The 23,306-nt window shown below is 40.9% G+C and overlaps 1 protein-coding gene across 14 annotated transcripts in view; it reads left to right on the top strand.

Moving 5' to 3' along the window:
- TTLL5 (tubulin tyrosine ligase like 5) overlaps positions 1-23,306 on the top strand; it is a 300,941-nt gene that overhangs the window by 263,886 nt on the left and 13,749 nt on the right. For 4 of the 14 annotated variants that reach the window (XM_087448158.1, XM_087448164.1, XM_087448162.1 and 1 more), the window contains one exon: positions 17,903-18,441. The exons of 4 other annotated variants lie outside the window; for them this stretch is intronic. In XM_087448158.1, coding sequence (XP_087304284.1) covers positions 17,903-18,096 — 194 coding nt within the window. In that variant the 3' untranslated portion in view covers positions 18,097-18,441. Of the gene's footprint in view, positions 1-17,902; positions 18,447-23,306 lie in introns of those variants that run through there. 6 more of the 14 variants (XM_087448160.1, XM_087448159.1, XM_087448157.1 and 3 more) reach the window with 4 other exon arrangements.

Raw genomic sequence — 23,306 nt, 5'->3', positions numbered from 1 at the left:
CTGGAATAAATCCCACTTGATCATGGTATATGATCCTTTTAATATATTGTTGAATTGATTTGCTAATATCTTTGTTGAAGATTTTTGTATCTATGTTCATCAGGGATATTGGCCTGTAATTTTCTTTTCTTGTGAGTCCTTGTCTAGTTTTAGTATCAGGGTAATGCTAGCCGCGTAAAATGAGTTTGGAAATATTCCTTCCTCTTCTGTTTATTGGAAGAGTTTGAGAAGGAGTGGTATTAATTCTTCTTTAAATGTTTGGTAAAATTCGCCAGTGAAGCCATCTGGTCCTGGACTTTTGTTTGTTGGGAGGTTTTGGATTACTGATTCACTCTCATTTTATGTTATGTGTATTTTATCACAATAAAAAAAAGACTATAGATTCTATATGTCGTGCACCTAGTACAGTGTTTGACACATGGAAAGTACTCAATAAATGGTGGTTCTTACTATGGTGTCATCATTCAAAGCATGTGGTTTCATTAATTCCCATTATGACCTTTGAAGTCACATTATTGTTATATAAGATCAAAAGTTAGGTTCCCTAGAAAGCAAACTCTAAGATGGAGATTAGTGTGCAGTAAGTTTAGGGGTGCTCTTGGGATCGATACCTATGGAATGGAAGGAAATAAGATTGGACAATGGGAGAAGTTGGGCTGTGATGCAGTGACAAAGAAGTCCTCGTTTGACCTCCCAGGGAGCCATAAAACTGGATGGCCTTTCAGAGCTGTGGGTTGTGGTGAGGGGCTGGGACACAGCTTTCATACTTACTCTGTGTTCATCCGTCATTGCTCATGGGCTGCCTGAGAAGAGGACATGCCCTTGCATCATGGAGCAATTCCCAAAGAGGGCTGAGGGCAGCAGTGGAGGTGGGGAATGTCCTTCATTCCCAAAGGGAGGGGGGGAGGGAATGTGTATCACTACAGCAAAAATTTAGAACTAAAACTCAGGCTTTAGTGACTCCTAGTCCAGTCGGGCTCATCTTTAATCCTCTGTATTCATGAGTAAAATTTCTGTGTTATCATTCACATCGTTAAGTAAAGAATCAGGAAACTTGCAGCTGGCTACAGCAAGGCTTTTCACACCGTCAGTGTTGAAGGACTAGTTATTTTGCTTTCCAGTCCTGCATGGACTGATACTTTCATAAAATACACTGAAAATAAATTACTAGCGAAACTAAATAAGAAAAAAGACGTCTAACACACAAGCTCGAATTTATTATTATTAGATTCACCAGGCATAAAATTGCTGGGCATTTGCTGTAAAAGGTTTTATTTAATTTATTTTTTTGTGTGTGAGGAAGACCAGCCCTGAGCTAACATCTATTGCCAATCCTCCTCCATTTTTTTCCGTTTTTCTCCCCAAGGCCCCAGTAGATAGTTGTATGTCATAGTTGCGTTTCCTTCTAGTTGCTGTATGTGGGATGCCACCTCAGCATGGCCGGAGAAGTGGTGCGTCGGTGCACACCCGGGATCCGAACCCGGGCCACCAGTAGCGGAGCACGCGCACTTAACCGCTAAGCCACGGGCCCGGCTCCCGCTGTAAAAGGTTTTAACTGCCTACTTTCCTTTTCTAAACATGTCTCCTTGGAGACTAATAACAAAGAGTTCTCGGACTGGTACCAATCTGGGACTCCACTCCAAATAATCCTGGGTTACAGGATTCTTACAAGACATTGTGGATTTCCTTCTGAGTTGACATTGGAAATATATTGGATTAAATGAATGTTGTGCTTCAACCTAGAGATCTGACCTTTGCTGTTGTTGGGGAATCCATAGCTCTCTTCAAGTCTGGCCTGAATCCAGGAAGCCAGTGAGCAATTCAGGTTCCAGGTATAAGTAGTCCTGAGGACATTTCTTACTCATGTTTTCATCTGCTTCCTCCTAGAACCAAATACATGAATGAGAAAAAAGATGGAGTTTTTTTAGTAAAGATCTAATGGATGAAAGGGACAAAGACCATTTTCTTGTTTTGTTGGTCATCAGGCAGTTTCCGATCCTGGGACTAGGAACCTGACTCACCTGTTGTCATCATCCTCCTCTCAGGGCGTTTGTAGGATAGGGAGACAAAAGAACAGGGAACGGAGGTCTGATAAGCAGAGCACAACCTTTAGGAAGGAGCCACTAGTAATAACAAAGGGTCATGATACACTCACAGACTTTATCAAGCTTTCTTGTCTAAATCAGGGAGTTTGCCCTAAGAGCTGTGGCCCATGCGTGTAGCTTTAGTTGATCTATGAATCCCCTGAAATTGTGTACAGAACATCAGGTGTGCTGCATCTGTGCCTTTTTTTGGAGACAATTCTGAGGGTGACCCAAAAACTCATACTGACTGACTTACCTCTCTAGTTTGAAACATGGGTTGTTTTTCCTTCCCTACTTGCAGGGATTCAAGCTTAAGTCACTAAACATTCTCACTTGGACCTACTGTATTAGCTTCTTAATGCATCAACCCTTGCCGTCTCTGTCTTCTTCCTTCCGTTCTCCATGTCACTGTGGAATGAGCCTTTCAGAATGCAAGCTATGTCTGACATACACACACACCACTTAAAGCCCTTCATAGAAGCTTACCATTGCTCTTAAGGTAAAGATAAAACTAGATTAAAGGTCTTACATCACCTGCTTACCCTCCATCCTTACTTGACACTGCCTTCCCCCGTGCTTTCTCAACACTAAGCACCCTGGCCTTCTCTGAACTCCCCACTGTTGTTCCTCAGTCACAGAGCCTCTTCCACCTGGAATGCTCTCTCCCTGCCCTCAGTTCATTTCCCTTCTCTGGCCTGTCTGATTCAGGCATGTCCCCCTTTCACAGAGGCCTGTGTAGCTCTCTCTTGTAGGGTTTGTTACAGTTCCTTGTGCTTTTCCATTAGTGTCTGTCTCCCTCACTAGACCCTAAGTTCTATGAGGTCAGAGACTGTGTCTGTGTTATTCACCATCAGATGCCCAGAGTCAAGCATAAAACCTGGTGTGGAGCAGTCTTGCCCTAGGTATCTATGATTGAGTGAGTTAGCTGTTATCTTCCTCACTTAGACAAGAGAAAATTAAGGTACAGAGACTAGGAAACGACCCAAGTTCACATAACTGATGTGAAGCCAGGCTTTGAACCCAGATTTGACTTCAAAGCCCTTGCTCTTAAGCACTGTAATAATAATAACAGCAGCAGCAATACGTAGTCATCATTTTACTGAGCACTTGTTATATGCCAGGACTGTGCTTAGCATTGTATATTAGTCACATTTTATCTTCTTCAACCCTACAAAAGTAGGTGGCTCTATCTTTATTTTACGTATGAGGAAACTAAGGCTGAGAGAAGTTAAGTAACTTGTCCAAGCCACACGGTTAATGGTGGAGCTGAAATTCAAATCCAGGCAGCTTTATTCCAGAACCTGCTGAACTGCCTCATCATATCAAAACTGTAGGCCCCTCAAGGTGATTTCACTTGCCCAGCTTCCTTTCCCAGTGGCACTAAGTGGCTGGTAACCAGGCCCTCCAGCCTGGACCTCCCTGAAGTATCTGGTGGGTATCTCTAATCACTCAGCAGGGGGTTGCTGGCAGTGTGGGGGCATGTGTAGGTGAGGCTGGCTTGCCTTTAATCCCAGCCATTTAACTTCTCTGAATGGAGCCAGACCTGGGAAAGGGGAGGATAAGTATCGAGGTGGCCTTTCTGCCTCCTCTCCCATAGAGGGGAGTGAGGTGATAATCTTTCCCACACCTCCTGAAACGCCTCTGAAGGGGCAGCAGTTCTGATTGGTAGAGGGGGCCTGGATGGGGGTGAAGCAAAGAACCTGGGACCCCCACAGCAGAGGGTGGAGGTGAAGGTGGGAGGTAGCAGGGTGGGGGCAAAGAGGGAGAGCTTGGGAATCACCCCTGGATTTGTTAGGAGAGTATTCCCTGCAGGTAACAGAAACTCAAAAAATCAGTGGTTTACCATAAGTAAAGGATTTATTTTTTTTGCACGTCAAGAAGTTCAGAGACAGGAAGTCCTGGGCTAATGCAGCTCTTCAGAGACATAACTAAGGAGCCAGGCTCCTCTCTTCTGCTCTACTAACCCTAAAGCATTGGCTTTCATTTTTTTGGTCATAAGGTAGTTCCTTTTCCTACTGGCATTGTGTCCATGTTCCAGGCAAGAAGGGGGTGGGAGGAAGGCAAAAGACAGATGCCAGCTAAATGTGTCCACTTTAAAAAAAGCTTTCTTGGAAGCCTTGCAGTTCCAACTAATACGTGATTGGCCAGCCCTGGGTCCCATGCCCACTTCTCCCTAGCAACAAAGGAGTCTGGGGGGTTAGTCTTTTAGCTGGGCACGTTGCCTCCCCAGCAAATTGAGGTTCTCTTATTGAGGAAGAAGGGGAGAATGGTGTTGAGAAACATCTATCAGTTTCTGTCCCAACATGTTTTCTCTCCAGAGTCTCCTCCCCTGTTGGATGGAGTCCATCACCTTTCTGCAGCCCCTCTCCACCAGCTTCTTGACTGCTACAAAGAGAAATGTCATTCCTTTACCCTAGTTTGCCCCAGACCTAGCTCATAGTACATGGGGGAGGGGGTACCTATTGTCTGGAGGTTTCAGGAACACATGAGAATCCCCGTCTTCCTGAATGAAGAGTCATTATAAGTGAGGAAGATGGAACAAATGAGCCATAGAGAAAAACAAGAATGCTATAAAAGTGTTTATTATTTAAAATGATAAATTTGCTCTAAGTATAATATAAATTTATGATATACCACATTCATTTACATGAATTATTTAATATTCACTCCTGATTATCCTGCAGCAGAATGGTTATGTATACTCAAATTATGCAGATTAAGTTTGTTGTAGGTTTAATTTTATTACGAAACTAAATTCTGTTCACGTATGTTGTCTTCCTAAGATTTTGCTCACAGTACAGCCGCTTTAAAAACTGAGAGAGGTTATTAATGACCCCTGTTTCATTTAGAGAAAAGCTTCCTTGTGCTCAGGTCTTTACTGAGATTCTCCAAAAAGAATAGAGCTGGAGCCTGGTACTCACAAGTCATAGAATTTTAAACAGGATTTAAAACTAACAATGAATACAAAGCTACAGTAATCAAGACAGTGTGGCGTAGGATAGATCACTGGAATAGAATTCAGAATCCAGAAATAAATGCATACATCTCTGTCCAATTGCTTTTCAACAAAGGTGCCAAGACCATTCAGTGAGAAAAGAGTAGTCTTTTCAACTTATAGTTGAAGAGGCTGGTGGTGCTAGAACAATTGGTTGTCCAGATGTGAAAGAGTGAAGTTGGACCCCTACCTCACACTATATACAAAAGTTAACTCAAAATTGGTAAAAGATCTAAATGTAAGGGCTAAAACTATAAATTCACAGAAGAAAACATACAAGTAAATCTTATGTCCTTGGATTAGGCAACGATTTTTTAGCTGTGACACCAAAAAGCACAAACAACAACAAAAATTAAATAGGTTGAGCTTCATGAAAGTTAAAAAATTACGTGCTTCAAAAAGCACCATCAAGAAAGTGAAAAGAGGGCCGGCCCCGTGGCTTAGCGGTTAAGTGCACGCGCTCCGCTGCTGGCAGCCCAGGTTCGATCCCGGGCGCACACCGACGCACCGCTTCTCCAGCCATGCTGAGGCTGTGTCCCACATACAGCAACTAGAAGGATGTGCAACTATGACCTACAACTATCTGCTGGGGCTTTGGGGGGATAAAATAAATAAATAAAATTATTAAAAAAAAAAAAAAAAGGAAGTGAAAAGACAGCCCATAGAATGGAAGAAAATATTTGCAAATCATATATCTGGCAAGGGACACTTCCAGAATACATACAGATCTCTTACAGCTCCACAATAAAAAGACAGATAACCCAATTTAAAAAATGACCAAAGCATTTGAATAGATATTTCTCCAAAGAAGATATACAAATGGCCAGTAAGCACCTGAAAGGATGCATCATTTGGCATTAGGGAAATGCAAATCAAAACCACAATGAGATGCCACTTGACACCCACTAGATGGCTGCAATCAAAAGACAGGTAATAAAAAGTGTTGGTGAGGATATGGAGAAATTGAAACTCTAGTGCATTGCTGGTGAGAACATAAAATGGTGCAGCTGCTTTGGAAAAAGAGGTTGGAAGTTTCTCAACCAGTTAAACTTCGAGTTACCATATGACCCAGCAATTCTACTCCTAGGTAAATAGCCAGGAGAAATGAAAACATATATATACGTAAAAGGTGTACAGTACATGAATGTTCATAGCAGCATTACTCAATAGCAAAAATGTGGAAACAACCTAAATGTCTATCAGGTAATGAATGGATGAACAAAATGTGTATATATATACACACACACATGCATGCGCACACACACACAGTGGAATATTATAAAGTCATAACAAAGAATGAACTACTGATACATGCTACAGCATGGATGAACCTTGAAAATGTAATGCTAAGTGAGTAAAACCAGTCATAAAAGACCATGTATTGTATAATTCTGTTCATGTGAAATGTCCAGAATAGGTAAATCCATAGAGACAGAAATTGGATTAGTGGTTGCCTGGGGCCTGGGGTGGGGGAGGGGGATGGGGAAAGACTGCTAATAGGCACAGGGTTTCTTTTTGGGGTAGTGAAAATGTTCTAAAATTAGTTTATGGTGATGGTTACACTAAAGACCACTGAGCTATATACACTTCCAATGGGTGAATTTTATTAGTGTGTGAAATATGCCTCAAACCTTAAAAAGTTAATAGTTGATACCTAAAAAGTAAAAAACAAAATAAAAAGCCTTCAGTAAAAAGCAGTCAAATTGTATTTACTTCTTAGATAGCCAGATTCTTTAGTAAATACCTGCTTAGTGCCTCCTGTTCATTAATTCAACAAATATTTGACTGTCCCTTTTGTGTTAGGTGTGCTGAAGGTCCTAGGGGGAAAGATGCCTGGGCCCCACTTTGCCTCTAGTTTTTTTACATTTGCAAGTAAGGTGGTGTGCCTGGGGGACAGCAGCTGTCCCTGGGCCTGGCCTCACTTGCTTTTTTTTCCCGTTTGGAAAGGTGTCAGGCTCCAGGGTATTTCTGTTGGTTTAGTCAGCACAGAGCAAGGAGGACCTTGACATAGTTTCAGAGCCTTAAGCTTCACCTCGTGCTCCAAATCCAAGACAGAGCAGCTGAGAATGGGGCTAGCTGTGCCACCAATTGCTTCTCTCCCATTGTTAATCCCTTTAATTCTGCTGGCCACAGGCTCCCCTCCCGTCACACTGTCCTGTTGCGCACTTGTGATATGATTGAACAAGTGGTTTGGGCTTTGAAAGGTGATTCTTAGAGACACCTCAAGTGACCCAGTCCCTGGCTTGCCGGGATGCTCTTGATGTTCATTACCATGGGGCACCAGAGATCTTCTCTGGGCTAATTACACTCTCCAGTCGAGCTGGCCTCAAAAGATGGTAACTGCTGCTGACTGCCTGAGATCCCTGCCGAGCTGCCAGGGGCGTTAGGGAGAGCCACATTTCATTGCTAAGTGCAGACAGTGAGAAACCTCCAGGCCTTTTTGGCTCTTACAGAGGAGTTTATGCTCTGACACTTGAGTTATTAAATCACTTGAAAGCATGGCACAACTGGCTATGTGGTGATTATATATTATACACTGTATTTCTGCTTTGCTCTGTCATTACCTAATCAAGATGTTATAGTTTATTTAAAAATTCATCCATCTCTTTCACAAACCCTGGATTTTATACACCCCCCCCCAAAAAAAACTGGGTCACTTTTCCCTAGAATTAAACTAATTCTAATTTCTCTCTCCCCCCAAATGGATGAATTAGTCAAGTGTCCTAAGATTTTCATGACATTTACAGAAGAATACTTGCTAATGGCGTGTAGACAGAGAAATCAGTTGGGTATTGGGGGGGTAAAAGCACGTGTTAGCCTTTAACCTGCCGTTACTGTGTTACTGTCGCGCATGCCTCTGACCATGGCTCTGTGCTCCTGGTGTTTGCAGAGCCAAGGAAAGCCTCCTCTCCCCTCCTGGGCTCTTCCCTCGTTGCTGTAGGAAGGGAAGTAGCAGGAAATGGAATCTGCCCCGGTCATGGGATTTTTGAAAGAAACAAAGCATGATCTGATGAAGAGCAGGTTAATCCTGCTATTTCATTTCCCTTTCAGAAGGGGGTGGGGGCAGGACCGTGATATGAAGTATTTGGTTTCACATCTGTTCCAGGAATTATCCTCGGCATAAATGCATTTTTCTTTTAAGCATCCTAAAGGGAGCTCCTCCTCCTGTGCACCCTCCCCACCCCCACAGTTTGTTTCATGGCCACAGAGCAGCTGACAGACTCCCAGAAAGATCATCTTGTCAATGCTACGGAAAGAGGAAATCTCTAAGTCTTGGAAGTCAGAATTTCTGTGGGTCAGTGGTACCAATTTTCTGCTCTGCTCTCCATGAAGGGCTTAGGATAGAAAGGAAGTGGCGTGTACCAGCAGTGCAGTATGATGCAAAGAAGACCCAACTTAAAAATCAGAGGAACTGGCTGCTATCTCAGCTTTGCTACTATTTGTGTCATCTTGGGCAAGTCACCAAACTTCCTTAGGCTCAGGGCCCTCATCTGTAAAATTAGCGCAATGTTTCCCAAAGTGTGTTCAGTCTTAGAAATGCCGTTTACTCTATGCCACTTCTTAAAGAGTCATAATGTATATTAGCATAGTAAAGGCTCTGAGGAGTCTTTCAATAAAGAACCCTGTTTTTCGCCCAACATTTCTCAAATTTATCTGACCTGAAACTGTTTTTCCTGTAATGCTAATTACCTTTTGACACTTTTTTGAAACGAAGTTCAACTCCAGAATGCTACAAATCTATAATCTGTCACATGCCATGTTTACCAACGTCAATTTAAAGTAAATTTTCAACTTTCAAATTTCATTCGTGGGAAAAAGAAAAATAATTTCATATGTGACAAGGTGACTTCTAGCTTTAAAAACCAGCTTAAGAGCAAAGCAGTTATTCAGACCAACACAGGCTTGTAACTAGAGTTTTGAAAAAGTTTTCTGGAACATCTGTTTTCTACTTCCACCTTTCAGATGTTTAGGGTTCTCATATGGCCCTTAGGGGTGTGGTGGGAATTTTCTGTGAATAATCAGTTATGCTCAGCACACTATTAGGTGCACATAAGGAATGACAAACTAAGTCACAAGATCTGTAACCTTAATTCAGAGAATAAACATATATGCAAGGAAAAATAGAATTCCAGATTTCAGAGTGAGGCAGAAGAATGATTACAAATTCATATTTTGAGAAATGTTAGTATATATTATTAGTTAAATAGCTGCTGAGAAGATGCAGAGAACAGGGAACTCAAGGCAGCAATGTAAGTAAAACATGGAACAGAAAATCGAAGGAACAACTGGATCAGGGGTCAAATGGGAAGAAAATGAGGGAAAAAATGTGAAAATAGTATCAGGCAAAGACTACTTTTAGTACCTTGAGAAACTAGTGGTACCTGGTATAAATATTGAGGCTAAAATTAAGTTCTATGATCAACCTTAGCCACACAATCCTAAGTAACATCATTAAAAAGTATGGCTAATAATAAATCTTGTAAGAAATAAATAAGGATGGTTTACTTAATCACTCAGTCTAGAGAAGTATCATCCCCATATTTAAAGTGTCAGTCTTTAATAATGAGTTTTTGGTAATGTTGGCTTTCCCCTTTCTTACCTCTCTGGCGGCTCTTTCCTAGTCTCTTTTATGAAGCTGTTCATCCTTTGCTTACTTTGACGTTTTATTCTCTAGAATCCCGTCTTTGGTCCTTTCCCATAGTTTCAGCTGACCTCAGTATTTGACCTGTACCGATTCCAAACCTGTGCCACCAGCCAGGGCTGTCATGTATGGCTTCACAAATCAGTTGTGCACTGCACGGTTCTGGGGTATCATGTACATAAAACGTGTACGCAGCAGCCCTTCTCCAGCCCAGACTTCTCTCTGGATCTATATAGCCCAGCCTCCTCTAGACATCTCTCCTGAGTGTCTCACAGTCATCTCAAACCCAACACATCCAAAACTGAACTCCTTATCCTCTCAGACACGTGGTCTCCTCCTGTGGTCCCTCGCTGTTCACCTTCATCAAAGGGGAAGCCAGAAACCTAAGAATCATTCCAGCTACTCCCCTCACCCCACATATCCAATTGGTTATCACTTATACACTTTGCTTTAAATACTGCTCAGATCTTATGTCCAGTCTCATTCATTTCCACTGCCTTAATTCAGACACATATCACTTGGTTTGAGTTACTACAGCATTTTCCATATGGATCTCTTCATCCTCAGTCTCATCCCACTTTTATCCTCTGCATTGCTCTTAAAACAGTCTTTTAAAAACAATTATAATTATGGTACTTCTTTACTAAAAAGTCGTCAAAAGCTCCCTTTAAAGTTCAGACTCCTTAACTAGGTAACCCTAGCCCTTCGTGGGCTGCTCTCTTCTCTCCCCAGATTTCCCACCACTCCCCCAACACGTACCTTTCAATTCCAATTCACTTTCAATTAGTAGTCATTGTAAACTACTTGCCACACTATCTCAAACTTCCGTGCCCTTACACAAAATGTTTCCTCTTCATAGAAATCCCGCCTCACCTTGGCTAACTCTTGCCATGCTTTCATTTTCAGATCTTGTCATCTCTTCTAGAATCCTTCACTGACCACAGTACTCGCTTCCATCTCTTACCATCAACTCCTATAGCACCCTTTGCCTTCCTCTGTAATAGAATTTGCTAAAATATGTTATTTTCCTTATTGGCCTCTACCACTAGGTTATAAACTCCCAGAGGGATTGGGAATTATGCCAATATAATTGGCATAATTATATCACCAATGCTTTTCACAGTGCTGGTGTACAGTAGGTATTCAGCAAGTGAATGTGGGATAAAAGATCAATATCTATTGCTATTATAAGATTTAACATAAACCAAATAAGTCTCTAGACAGTGTTAGGATCAACTATGCAATGTTCATATCCTGTAAATTATGGGTATTTTATTAACTATTTCTACGTTCCTTTCTGTCCCTTGGACTTTTGAGAGGAAACAGAGAAACTCCATGCCATTTTTGCAGTCAGCTTTTTCCTAGTGTTTAGGGGCTGTGTTCCTTCATTCACCCAGAAACCTATATGGGGAAAAAAACAGGCATATATAGAGTACCTGTCTTTAATAAGCTGAAGGTGTTAAATCCACTACTCACTGACTATTAAAAAGATAAGAAGATTTGTAGATAAATCTTCTAGAATTGACTCAGTAGCAAACTAGAGTGTATGTGCTCATACTTGATTAATTGGCCATTTTCAGAATGTAGTTGTTTGCTTATATCTGCTTTTCATTCATCCCAACACAGCCCCCATAGCAAAAAAATGTAAAATAAATTGTCAGTTAACTGAAAACTTCATTATTTTTTAAAAACTCTTTTTATCCATAACTTCAAGGAAGAAAGATGCAAATAGCAAATATATAAGGTGACATGGTACAGTAGAAAAAATCCATTATTAAGCTTTGCTACATAGAGATTATCATTTTCTATGATAATAATTCTATTACCATATACTATATACGATAGAATTGTACCATAGATAATAATCCTATTACCAGGATTCTATTACCATACCTGCCACTTAGTAACTGTGCGATCTTGAACAAGTTAGTTAACTTCTCTAGGCTCAATTTTGTCCTCTGAAAAATGGAAATACATTCACCTAGAAATATTTTTTGAATGCTTATCATGTGTCAGGTGCTTGCTTGGCACCTGAATTAAAATAGCTGCTATGTCTTCTTCATGGGTTGCTGTGAAACTAGATGAAATATTGCATGCAAAAATGTTGTCATTGATGTTTTTTTACTGTCAAGTGACACCTAGAACAGTCTCAATCAGCAGTCATCAAAGACTCTGTTATTTTTGGCAGAAAAGTACACTGATTCATTTGCAGCAAGTTTTGAAACAAAAAATTTGGCCTTAACCCCAATTAACAAAAAAGTTCAAGTAGCCGCAGTATTCTTTGCCCAAACATTCCAGTTAACACGGGTTTTTCTTTGTTGGTTTGTGAGGTTATTGGTTGCATTAGTTATCTATTGCTGCATAACAAATTTTACCCCAAAACTTACAACTTAACCTTTATTATCTCACAGTTTTTGTGGCTCAGGCGTCCTAGCTTGGCTGGGTACCTCTGGCTCAAGGTCTCTCGTGAGGTTGTAGTCAAGCTGTCAGCTGAGAGCTGTGATCTCTTCTGAGGGCTCAACGGGGGGATCTGCTTCTAAGCTCACTCACATGGTTGTTGGCAGGCCTCTTTCCTCTTGGGCCTCTCCAAAGGGCTGCTGTATGGGCTGAAATGAGCCCCCACCCCCAAATTCATATGTTGAAGTCTTAATCTCCAGTACCTCAGAATGTGACTGCATTTAGAGATAGGGCCTCTAAAGAGGTGATTAAGTTAAAAGGAGGCTGTTAGAGTGGGCCCTCATCCAGTTTGACTGGTGTCCTTATAAGAAAAGGAAATTGGGACACACAAAGAGATACCAGGGATGCACTCACATAGAGGAAAGACCCTGTGAGGACACGAGGAGAAGGTGGCCATCTGCAAGCCAAGGAGAGAGGCCTCAGAAGGAACCAACCCTTGCGGACATTATGATCTTGGACATCGAGCCTCTTGAACTGTGAGAAAATTAATTTCTGTTGTTCAAGCCACTGCATCTGTGGTATTTTGTTATGACAGCTCTAGCAAACGGATACAGCAGCGTCATGAGATGGCAGCTGCCTCTGCTGGGCAAGCAGTATATGAGCGAGTGAGCGAGCACCCAAGACAGAAGCCACAATCTTCTTATAGCTTAATCTTGGAAGTGACATCCCATAACCTTTGCCGTATTCTCTTTGCTAGAAGTGAGTCAGTAAGTCCAGTCCATGCTCAAGGGGAGGAGATTACATAAGGGCACAGACACCAGGAGGCAGGAATCACAAGGGGGCATCTTAAAGGCTGCCTACCACACTAGTTTAGTTTAGTTTTTAATAGAGTGAAAATAAAAAAAAGTTAACAAATGGACAAATTGGCAATTTTTACATGATAAGTAGATTTAACCTCATCAAATACATGAGCGCTTGGACTGATACAATCTGTTGTATCATTCTGTGAAGCTAAGATTGTGCTGATCTGGAAGATATAAAATTTTGACATTCAGGATAAGATTTTCTAGGGGTGAAAAAGAGCACTTTATGGACTAGATTGAAAAGAAATGGTACAATGAATCCTTAAGTCTATGTATAATATATTGATTCTCACCCAGGGGTTCAGACCAAGAGAGGGTGAGGGAAAAAGAGGAAGGGAGATTAAAAAAAAGGATAGTCAAACTATAACATATTTTATGTATGGAAAGTAAGAAGAAACATAACTTTCATAAAACAAACTACAGAAGGTCAAACTGAACAAAATCTTGGCTGATGGAGCATAGGTGATAAAATGTTGAGAAACTGCTCTAATCATTCTTTATTGTCAATAGACAAAGAGAAGGATACAGGATAGTAGCTTAGAGATGGGCACGCATCTCTAAAGTTAAGAACTTTAACAAGAGAAGGATGGGCGATAGTTGAACCCAAGCTTTAGTTCAAAGGATCCGGAGGACATCTGCTTTGGGGTGATAGTGAGCTGACATCTGATTCCTCAGTAAGTACACTGAGTTTCCAATGGCTTTAGCCTCTAAAATTAGTATATTGTCAGCTTGATTGTCTCCTATTTGTCTAACCATCAGAGTCTATGTGGCAAAGCTGTCATCATTCCCAACCAAGGTCCAACTTCCTTTCCCCAACAGCCTTCTTTTTGGTCTCTTCACTGATGCTCATATGAGGTTAAACTCTCCCTGTACCTATCCCAAGCACTCTAAGAGCTATCACTTGTAATCACATCTCCAAATATTAGGCTCCAATAATTTGGCTTCTGCTTCATTGGAACTCCCCCTTGGGTGGCCCTTTGTTTTAAAAGAGGAAGAAGGTGTTTCCTGTTATCTCCTGGTTGCACGATAACAAGATGACAGACTGACTCTAGGGTCCATTTCAGTTTTCCTTACCGAAAGCTGTGGAACTAGAGGGGGGAGGACCTCACAAGATGACTCACACTAAGAAGGTGTCTTGGAATTTGAATGGTATTTCTATGGATTACCTAGAGTTCTCCTAAAATAGATGTTTATGTTGGTATGGAACAATTTCTGAGATGTATTATTAAGTGAAAGATACAAAAAAAAAATCCACTGTAGGTTATGCTCCATTTGTATAAAAATGGGAGAAGGAATATGTGTTTGTGCATAGACTGTTCTGAGAAGGATACACACACACACACACACACACACACACACACACACCAGTAGCAAGAGTCAAGGGTAGAAGAGGCAATTTTAACTCTATAGCCTTTTGTATTGTTTGATTTTTTTTTAAACTTGTGTATGGATTACTTTTAAAAAACACAAATGGAAACAGTTCTTTGAAGAGAGAGACCTTGAAGACATGAAATTTAAGTTACTATATAAAGCCTTCAAACTCATGCTCTATTTTCTCACATGGTAATTTGAGTTTTCCAGTTTTCTCTTTTTATCATTATAGTTTGAGAAATCATGATAGTAATAGCAGCTATCTATTGAGCACCTGCTGTATCCCAGGTGCTGTAGCTTTTACACAGATTTTTTTAACCTAACCATCACAACAATCATATGAGGAACGTTTTATTTTTTAGCTGAGACTTGTATGTTCCTTCCTCTGGTACTCTTTAGAAAATGGAGAGGAGACAGTTCCAAGATTAATTTTCTACCAGATGCCTGACTAGCACTTTGCTCCAGCAAAGATCAAAGTGGCCCTGCTTCTGATGGGTAACGTTGGGTCAGTTCAGCTCTTGGGTTTTTCTCCTCTGTGTTTTCTTTCTCTGGGCTTATTATTTTATTCATTTTCAGAATTTCAGCTTTCACCTTCATTCTAATGATTCTGACATCTTGAGCCTCCATTGGTGGTATCCAGAATACATGTGGTTGCAGTAACAAATCTCAACTCAGACACCTAAGAAAAGGGGGATTTATTGACTGACATTACTAGGGAGGATTAGGATGGATCCAAGAACTAAGTGTGGTCAGATCTTTCTCTCCATTCCTCTCTGCCTCAAGTCCTTTGTCTCTTCATCTATTTTCATTTCTCTTCACAGCTTCATTAACCTCCCTCTTTCCTTTTTTTTTTTTTTTTGTGAGGAAGATCAGCCCTGAGCTAACATCCATGCTAATCCTCCTCTTTTTGCTGAGGAAGACCGGCTCTGAGCTAACATCTATTGCCAATCCTCCTCCTTTTTTTCCCCAAAGCCCCAGTAGATAGTTGTATGTCATAGTTGCACATCTTTCTAGTTGCTGTATGTGGGACGCGGCCTCAGCATGGCCGGAGAAGCGGTGCGTCGGTTTGCGCCCAGGATCCAAACCCGGGCCGCCAGTAGCGAGCGCGGGCACTTAACCGCTAAGGCATGGGCCGGCCCTCCTCTTTCCTTCTTTTTTTTTTTTTTTAAAGAATTGAAAGCAGGGTCTTTTTTTTTTTTGATATAATTTTATTTATTTATTTATTTATTTTTTCCCCCAAAGCCCCAGTAGATAGTTGTATGTCATAGCTGCACATCCTTCCAGTTGCTGTATGTGGGACGCAGCCTCAGCGTGGCCGGAGAAGCGGTGCGTCGGTGCGGGCCCGGGATCCGAACCAGGCCGCCAGCAGCAGAGCGCGCGCACTCAACCGCCAAGCCACGGCTCTGACCCTCTCTTTCCTTCTTTATATGATTTTCCCATGTAGCAAGATCAGATGAAAGGGTGTAGTTTGAGCAGCTCTAGCCTTATTCTTTCCAGATTAATGACCACAAAGTAACGAGCGCTCTTCTCTATGTTAATATGTATAAATCCTAAGGAAAGGCTGTGATTGGCTTGACTTGGATGACATGACCGCCTCTTAAGGCAATTGCTCTAGGCAAGGGGATGGGAACTTTGGCCAGATCTGGATCACCTGCCAACTTTTGTGAAAGAGTATGGGAATGGCCGGCCCCGTGGCTTAGCGGTTAAGTGCGTGCGCTCCGCTGCTGGCGGCCCGGGTTCGCATCCCGGGCGCGCACCGACGCACCGCTTCTCCGGCCATGCCGAGGCCGCGTCCCACATACAGCAACTAGAGGGATGTGCAGCTATGACATACAACTATCTACTGGGGCTTTGGGGGAAAAAAATAAATAAATAAAAATTAAAAAAAAAAAAGAGTATGGGACTAATATTTGTAATCACCTGATCTAATAATCACCTGAATGGAATAGAGGAGGTGGGGAGCAGTTTCCCAAAGGAAGTCAAAGGAGCTGAAACCACAAGCAGATGGGAAGGAATGCTAGGCAGACAAAAACCATAGATTTCCCCTACTTTCCACCCTTAGCTTCTTAGCATCTATGCAAATATGGGGTTAAATAAGACAATGCGTGCAGTAAATACTTCCTGTAATGCCTGGAGCAGAATAAGTGATAGATCAATATCTACTATTATTGAATATCTTTAGTTGTGGCAAAATACGTATAACGGAAAATTTACCATTTTAACCATTTTTAAGTGTACAGGTCAGTGGATTAAGTACATTCACACTGTTGTGCAACCATCACCACCATCCATCTCTAGAACTTTTTTTAATCTTGGAAAACTGAAACTCTGTACCCGTTAAAAAATAACTCCCCATTCTCCCCTCCCTCAGCCTTGGCAACAGCCATTCTGCCTTCTATCTCTATGAATCTGACTACTCTAGGTACCTCATATAAGTGGAATCATAGAATATTTGTCATTTTGTAACTGGCTTATTTCACTTAGCATAATGCCTCAAGGTTCATCCGTGTTGTAGCATGCGTCAGAATTTCCTTCCTGTAAGGCTGAATAATACTCTATTGTGTGTATATACCACAGTTTGTTTATCTAGTCATCCATTAATGGATACTTGAGTTGCTTCCACCTTTTGCCTGTTATGAATAATGCTGCTCTGAACATGAGTGTACAAATATCTGCTTTCAGTTCTTCTGGGTATATACCTGGAAGTGGAATTGCTGAACTGTGTGGTAATTCTACTTCTCGTTTTTTGAGGAACCGCCGTACTGTTTTCCACAGCGGCTGCACCGTTTTACATTCCTATCAACAGTGCACAAGGGTTCCATTTCTCCACGTCCTCACCAACACTTGTTATTTTCTTTTTTTTTTTTAATTAGCCATCCTAATGAGTGTGAGGTGGTTGTAAGTTCTTTTAAAGTAAATCTTGGTAATTGAGATAATACTAGTGCCATTGATAGAATTAGAGTACCCAGCACTGTGGATGAGTGGGGCAGATAATACTGTTAGTATTTTTAAAAAGTCAAATTTGAGGTGGTGGCTGAACAGTAAACTCAGAAAAGTCTTCTCGAAAGCCAGGGAGAAGTCAGAGGCAGATGTAGGTTTAACAGCCATCCTTACAGAGCTACATGTTGAAGCTGTGGGTGGATAAATTCTGTGAAGGAAAGAATGTAAGAAAGATCAGCAAAATGCAAAGGAGAAAAAGGAGCCAGTGGAGGAGTCCAAGAGGCAGCCTTGAGAGGCATGTAGATATTGCAGAGCCTCAGAGAGCCACAGAAAAGAGATCAGGAGGGCTGGAATGATTGGTGAGCTCAGATGCTGATATTTTTAAATTGCCTGTGAATAAAATTTTGTTAAATAGACTCATTTTCCTATGAATACTGTCTATAGAGCCCTTTATACGTTTCAGAATGCTTTCATAAGTGTTATCTTATTTGGCCCTTAACGACAGTCCGGGGCAGCACACAGTTGTTATCCCACCTTACAGAGGAAGAAGCTGAGGCTCAGAACCACTGTGCTGTTCCTAAGGGTGCTGCTGTTACCTCTCTCTCCCCAGGTGATCAGTTTGGGGAAGCTGAAGGCAGAGCAGTTCAGAGATGCCTAAACCAGAGTGGGCAGGGAGAGGTCCCCTCCCTTGCCCCAGCAGCTTGTCATCCCTCGCACGTGTGCACTCGTTCAGTACCTCCTGGAAACAGCGTCTGCCGGCCCCTCTCAGCTTCCTGTCAACTACAGAGAAGTTTGATTGTCTAGACTCCAGAGCAGCGGTTTTTAAACTGTGGGTCATGACCTGCCAGTGGGTCATCAGATCAATGTAGTGGGTCACAGCGGGCTCACAAGAGCCAGTGGAGCGTGCCTCTTCTCAACCCTGCCTTCAGTAACTCCGTGTTGGGTTACTTGAACTCAGCTGTGGTAGAAATCAGCCAACAACACAAAGCTGGGGCTGCTGTTTGTTTGTTTTACCACAGAGAGCCAGTTGTTAAACAGTCACTAGCATACCACGTATGACGATGGTCATAACCGTCATTTCTCCCTCCTACCTGCCCCCCACAATGGAACAGAATGGAATAGACAGAAAAATGCCAGGGTCCATCTATAAGAAAAGTAAGAATTGTTTTGTGAGACTTTTGTTTAAGTCATAAAGATATTTGTGTGTGCATTTATATAAGATGGATTTTTTACTGTGTTGCAGTAAAAAAAAAAAGTTTGGGGGCTGGCCCAGTGGCATAGTGCTTAAGTTCAGTGCACTCCGCTTCGGCAGCCTGGGGTTCACGGGTTCAGATCCTGGGCGCAGACCTACACCACTCCTCAGGCATGCTGTGGCGGCGACCCACATACAAAATAGAGGAGGATGCGTGCAGGTGTTAGCTCAGAGCCAATCTTCCTCACCAAAAAAAAAAAAAAGTTTGAAAGTCACTGGTAGGGTCCCTTCATTTACGTTCCTCAGGTAATTGAAAGTCTGCTGTTGTCCTGATCTTTAGGCAGAGAACTGATATCCAGTGCCCTTTCTGAATTAATGCCCCATCTACACTAGGAGGAATGAAACTGAACTTTTATTAGGCTAGAAATTATTGTTCTAGAATAGACGAGATCTCTCTGTACATCAGTTCTTTTGAACTCAAAGCTGTATAAAAATCCATTCTTAAACCTCACCAAAGATTTTTCTACCAGTGAGCATGTATTTGTCCTGTAGTCAGAAAACAATACTCGTTATTATTAAATCCCAAAGATTAGAAGGCAGAAATCAGATTTAAGCCCATAGCCTTGTGTTACTCTACCCTTCTTCATTACTGGAACTCTCTATAAGGAAATTAAATCTTTTTAAGAAAGTAAAGAAACTTTTTGTGAAATAAATCATTTGCCTTTTAATAATTTAGTGATTTATTTTATAAATCCAGATTTTATATATATATACACACATACATTATATATAAACATTTTATATGTAAACGTTATATATGTAAACATATATATAAATATATCAGCTATGCTTAAGTGAATTATGCTTCAAACTAGATAGATGTAGCTAGATCATAGAATTAGATCCTAAGAACTTTGATTTAGATCAGCCTTGCAATTTTTAAGTTTTCATAAAAGGATAGTTATTATTAAGTATCCTTATGCAAAAAAAAAAAAAACTCTGCAAATATATTAAATGGTCTGCCCTTAGGATACTCACCATCTAAATGTAGTTACAAAAAGAAACACTTTTCACTGAGTGACATTTGAAAGTCATTCAAATAGATTTAGGTCTTTCTCTTCCATGATGTAATTTTATCATGCCCATCTTACTGGTTTGTTGTAATAAGAAAATGAACCAGAGTAAGGGGAATATGGTTTTTACAGGTTTGTAAGACTTAAATATACTTTCAGAAATTAGTTGTGTACATTTTTATTAGAAGAATTAGGCTTATTGTATACATAACTTTAGTTCTTTACAGTAAAATATCTTAAAATAGCATTTTATTAAAACTATTCAATACTCATTGGCAAGTAGAAAGTAAATCTCCCCCATCGATGGACACTTGAGCCCGTGTTGGTTTTAGCATCTAAGAGTTAAACCAAGTGCCTATACTGTTCGTTAGAAATTAAGAAGAAGGATTTCTGGGAGGGCATGCGAGCTCGGTGGTGCTGCTGTGGTCAGCCAACTCCCTTCTCCCTCGTGGCTGCATTTCAGAGTTACTCAAGGGCTGCCTTTGCTCTGAACAAACCTCTTGCAGCTGTGCCCGGCGCCTTTGTGTCAGCCAGGCAGGGTTTCATGAAATGGATCTGATGCTCTTGTGCCTGTGTTGTTCATTCCTACATACTGGAGCCGTGCCCAGGAAGGTGAGGGGCCAGCAGGTTGGCCCTCACTCCCCAGCTGTCCCTTTCTCCTATGTCACTCAGGATATAAATAAATTGATTCATTCATTCCCGTTCTTGCCAAACCAGGACACTGCCAGAAGATACTACTAGGGCCTATCTGACTAGTTGGAAAGGCGTTAGGGACAAATCTAAAGACTTTTGCATTCAGGTAATTTTAAAATTAAGTTTTTAATTTTATTTCTCTTATTCACTTCAGACCTTGGAGGGAGAAAAATAACTCCAGTTATACATTTATATTGTTTGATGTCCAGGCCTTCTTTACTGGCATGGAAGTCATGATGAACTGGTAAAGCCAGTCAGATGATCTCATTGACAATTTGCATCCCTTTCCTTCAGTCAGCTGACGGGTGGGAGGAGCACTGCTCTGGAGCGTGGATGGCCGCTCATCACACCAGACCTTTTGCTGTTTGCAGAAGCATAGTTTGTATTGTTAGTTGGAAGTCTTGCTACCCATAAGGAACACTGCTATGGGTCATTTCCCACATCAGTCAGTCAAGTATTTACCAGGCAGCCCTCATGTAAATATCCACATGGCAAGACGCTATGAGCTCGGGTCATGTGAAGATTTGCGCGATGTGGTCTCTGCACTTTAAAAGAGTATAGCAGGGGAAATAAGCAAGCAATACGCGGAAGACAAAGTCTCTCTCCACCCCACAAAGAAGTGAAAGAAAGAATGCTTTAGATAGTTTAGGACAGTCTGTCCTCCAATCCTCTCAGGGAACTTAAGCCTCAAAGTGAGCATGAAGTGTGAATCTGCTGTCTCCTCAGCAGTTCTCCATCCCTGGGTGCCTCGTGGAGTCTACTTCACCTTGGCAAATGTCGATCACAGTGTTTAAAAATATTTTTATTCGCTATGTTAAAGTAAGATAAGCCAGTTACTTTAATCTGGTGCTAATGGAAGAACAGCAGGCTGGAAGAAAAATTGGGTTTGTTGGACTCTCTGATAGTTGCCAAACTAATATAATGTATTTTACAGGTGTGTTAGGAGTTGTAAGAGTAATTCTGACGTTATTTTATGTTTGCGTTGCTTGTTAACTTTAGAGTTAACCTAATAAGATGTAACTTAGTTTATTTGGTAAATGCCACCTGAGTGTTTAAATAGACAGTATGATCCATAGACATTTGACCAAACAAAAAGAAAGAATTCCCAGGCCAGGACATCAAAGAAGAAAAGAAGTAGATGGATTAACTTCAATGACTGGTTTGTCAAAGTCCTACAAAAAAAGAGCAGGACTGTGATCATGGCCACAGAGGCAGTGAAGGGGAAAATGCAGTAACATTGTTGTCTTGTATCTTTCCTGCACTTATGACCCCAGCACTGGGTCACCAGGCAGGAGTGGGATCGTAGCAGCTCCGGACCAGAATTATGGAAAGGCATAGGGGGCAACAGGCATATCCGAAGGTGGAGAGTCTAATGGGAGACCTTTCGCTTAAAGATGGACCCCAAAGGGCTGTATTCTCCATATAAAGGTCAACCAGAAATAAGTTGACTTCTCCTACCTTCCCTCCACCCACTCAGGCACTGAAAGAAAATTGCCTGTCTTGAACCTTGGTGCTGAGTGAGATGGAGGAGGGGACTCTTCCCTGATAATTTATAACCTCAAGCTGGCCCTCATGTTAGCTTGGGCATGAATTCATATTCCCTAGATGGCCTGAAAAACTTCAAACTGAGAATTTAGTTTAAGGTAATCCAAAGCTAGTAGTGGCCCCAGGTACCTAATAGAATCAAGTGCATATTTTTTTCTGGAAAATGCTGCTTCAACTCAAATCTCAAATAATTCCCACAAAGTTCTAAGAATGGTGAGATCACAGTTTAAAATCACAAAACAAATAAGGCAATATGGCACCATAGGCACAAGCCAACAAAAATAACAGATAACAGTATTAGACCTGCAAAGACTAAGATATTAAAATTATCAGAAAAACAATAAAAAATAAATTTTCTCATATGTTTAGAGAAATTAAAGGAGGGAATAAAACCAAGAGATTAAAATTATGACCAAGCAGATTTGAAAAGGAACTAAGTAGCACTTTTAGAACTGAAAAAATATAGTAATTAAAGTTTTTTAAAAAAATCAGTGGATGGGCTTAAGTGAAAACTAGACCCAACTGAAGAGAGACTTAATGGACTCAAAGATGTGTTTAAAGAAATGATCTGGAATGTAGCACAGAAAAAAAAAGTGGTGAAAAACCAAGTGAGAAGGCCTAATAGATATCTAATCAGAGTTCCGGAAAGGAAAAAGGAGACAGGGACAATATTTGAAGAGATAATGGCTAAAATCTTTCCAAAACTAATGTGAGATACACGAATTGTAGGGACTCACAAGAAATCCACACCTATTCACGCCATACTGAAACTTGAGAATACTAAAGACAAAGAAAAGATGTTAAAAGCAGCTAGAGGGAGAAGAAGGCTCACCCAAGGAATGCCAATTTGATTGACAACACACTTCTCAACAGCAATAGGGAAAACCAAAACACAATGTAATGTTGCCATTGGTGAAAGAAAATAATTGCCAAACCAGAAATGTATTTTAAGCAAAAATATCTTTCAAGGATAAGGATGAAATAAAGACATTTTCCAACACATAAAACCTGAAAGAGTTTGTCACTAGTAAACTTTCACCAAAGGAAAGATTCTAAAGAATGATACTTGAGATGCAAGGAGGAATTATGAGCAAAGAATGTGTAAAAATATGGGCAGATACAAACATAATGACCAACAAAGTGATGATAATGTTCTTGTGAGGTTAAAGGGGGGGGGGGTGAAAATATCCAACAAGAGTATCATGTAAATCAAGGGGGTGGTCTGATCAGAGTTAAATAGTCTAACTTGATATTGTATAGTGAAAAGCTAGAGATTGACTAATTTCAGCTCTACATAGTTAATATATACAAATGCTAAAATGAATAGAGTAACTACTAGAGGAATAGAAACATAAAACTTGTAAAGCAGTAGAGAGAAAATAGAATGAGAAAAAAATAAATCCAAAAGAAATCCAAAAGAAAAGGTGGAACAAATAGAAAGCACAACTGAAGACAGTAGAAATAAATAAAAATATTAGTAATTACAAAAATATGAGTGGACTAAATGTTCC

Source organism: Ceratotherium simum, chromosome 24 (genome assembly GCF_057802395.1).
Source record: "Ceratotherium simum simum isolate JZ-2026a chromosome 24, ASM5780239v1, whole genome shotgun sequence".
Classification (NCBI taxonomy): domain Eukaryota; kingdom Metazoa; phylum Chordata; class Mammalia; order Perissodactyla; family Rhinocerotidae; genus Ceratotherium; species Ceratotherium simum.
This window is presented reverse-complemented; position numbering and strand designations above follow the sequence as displayed.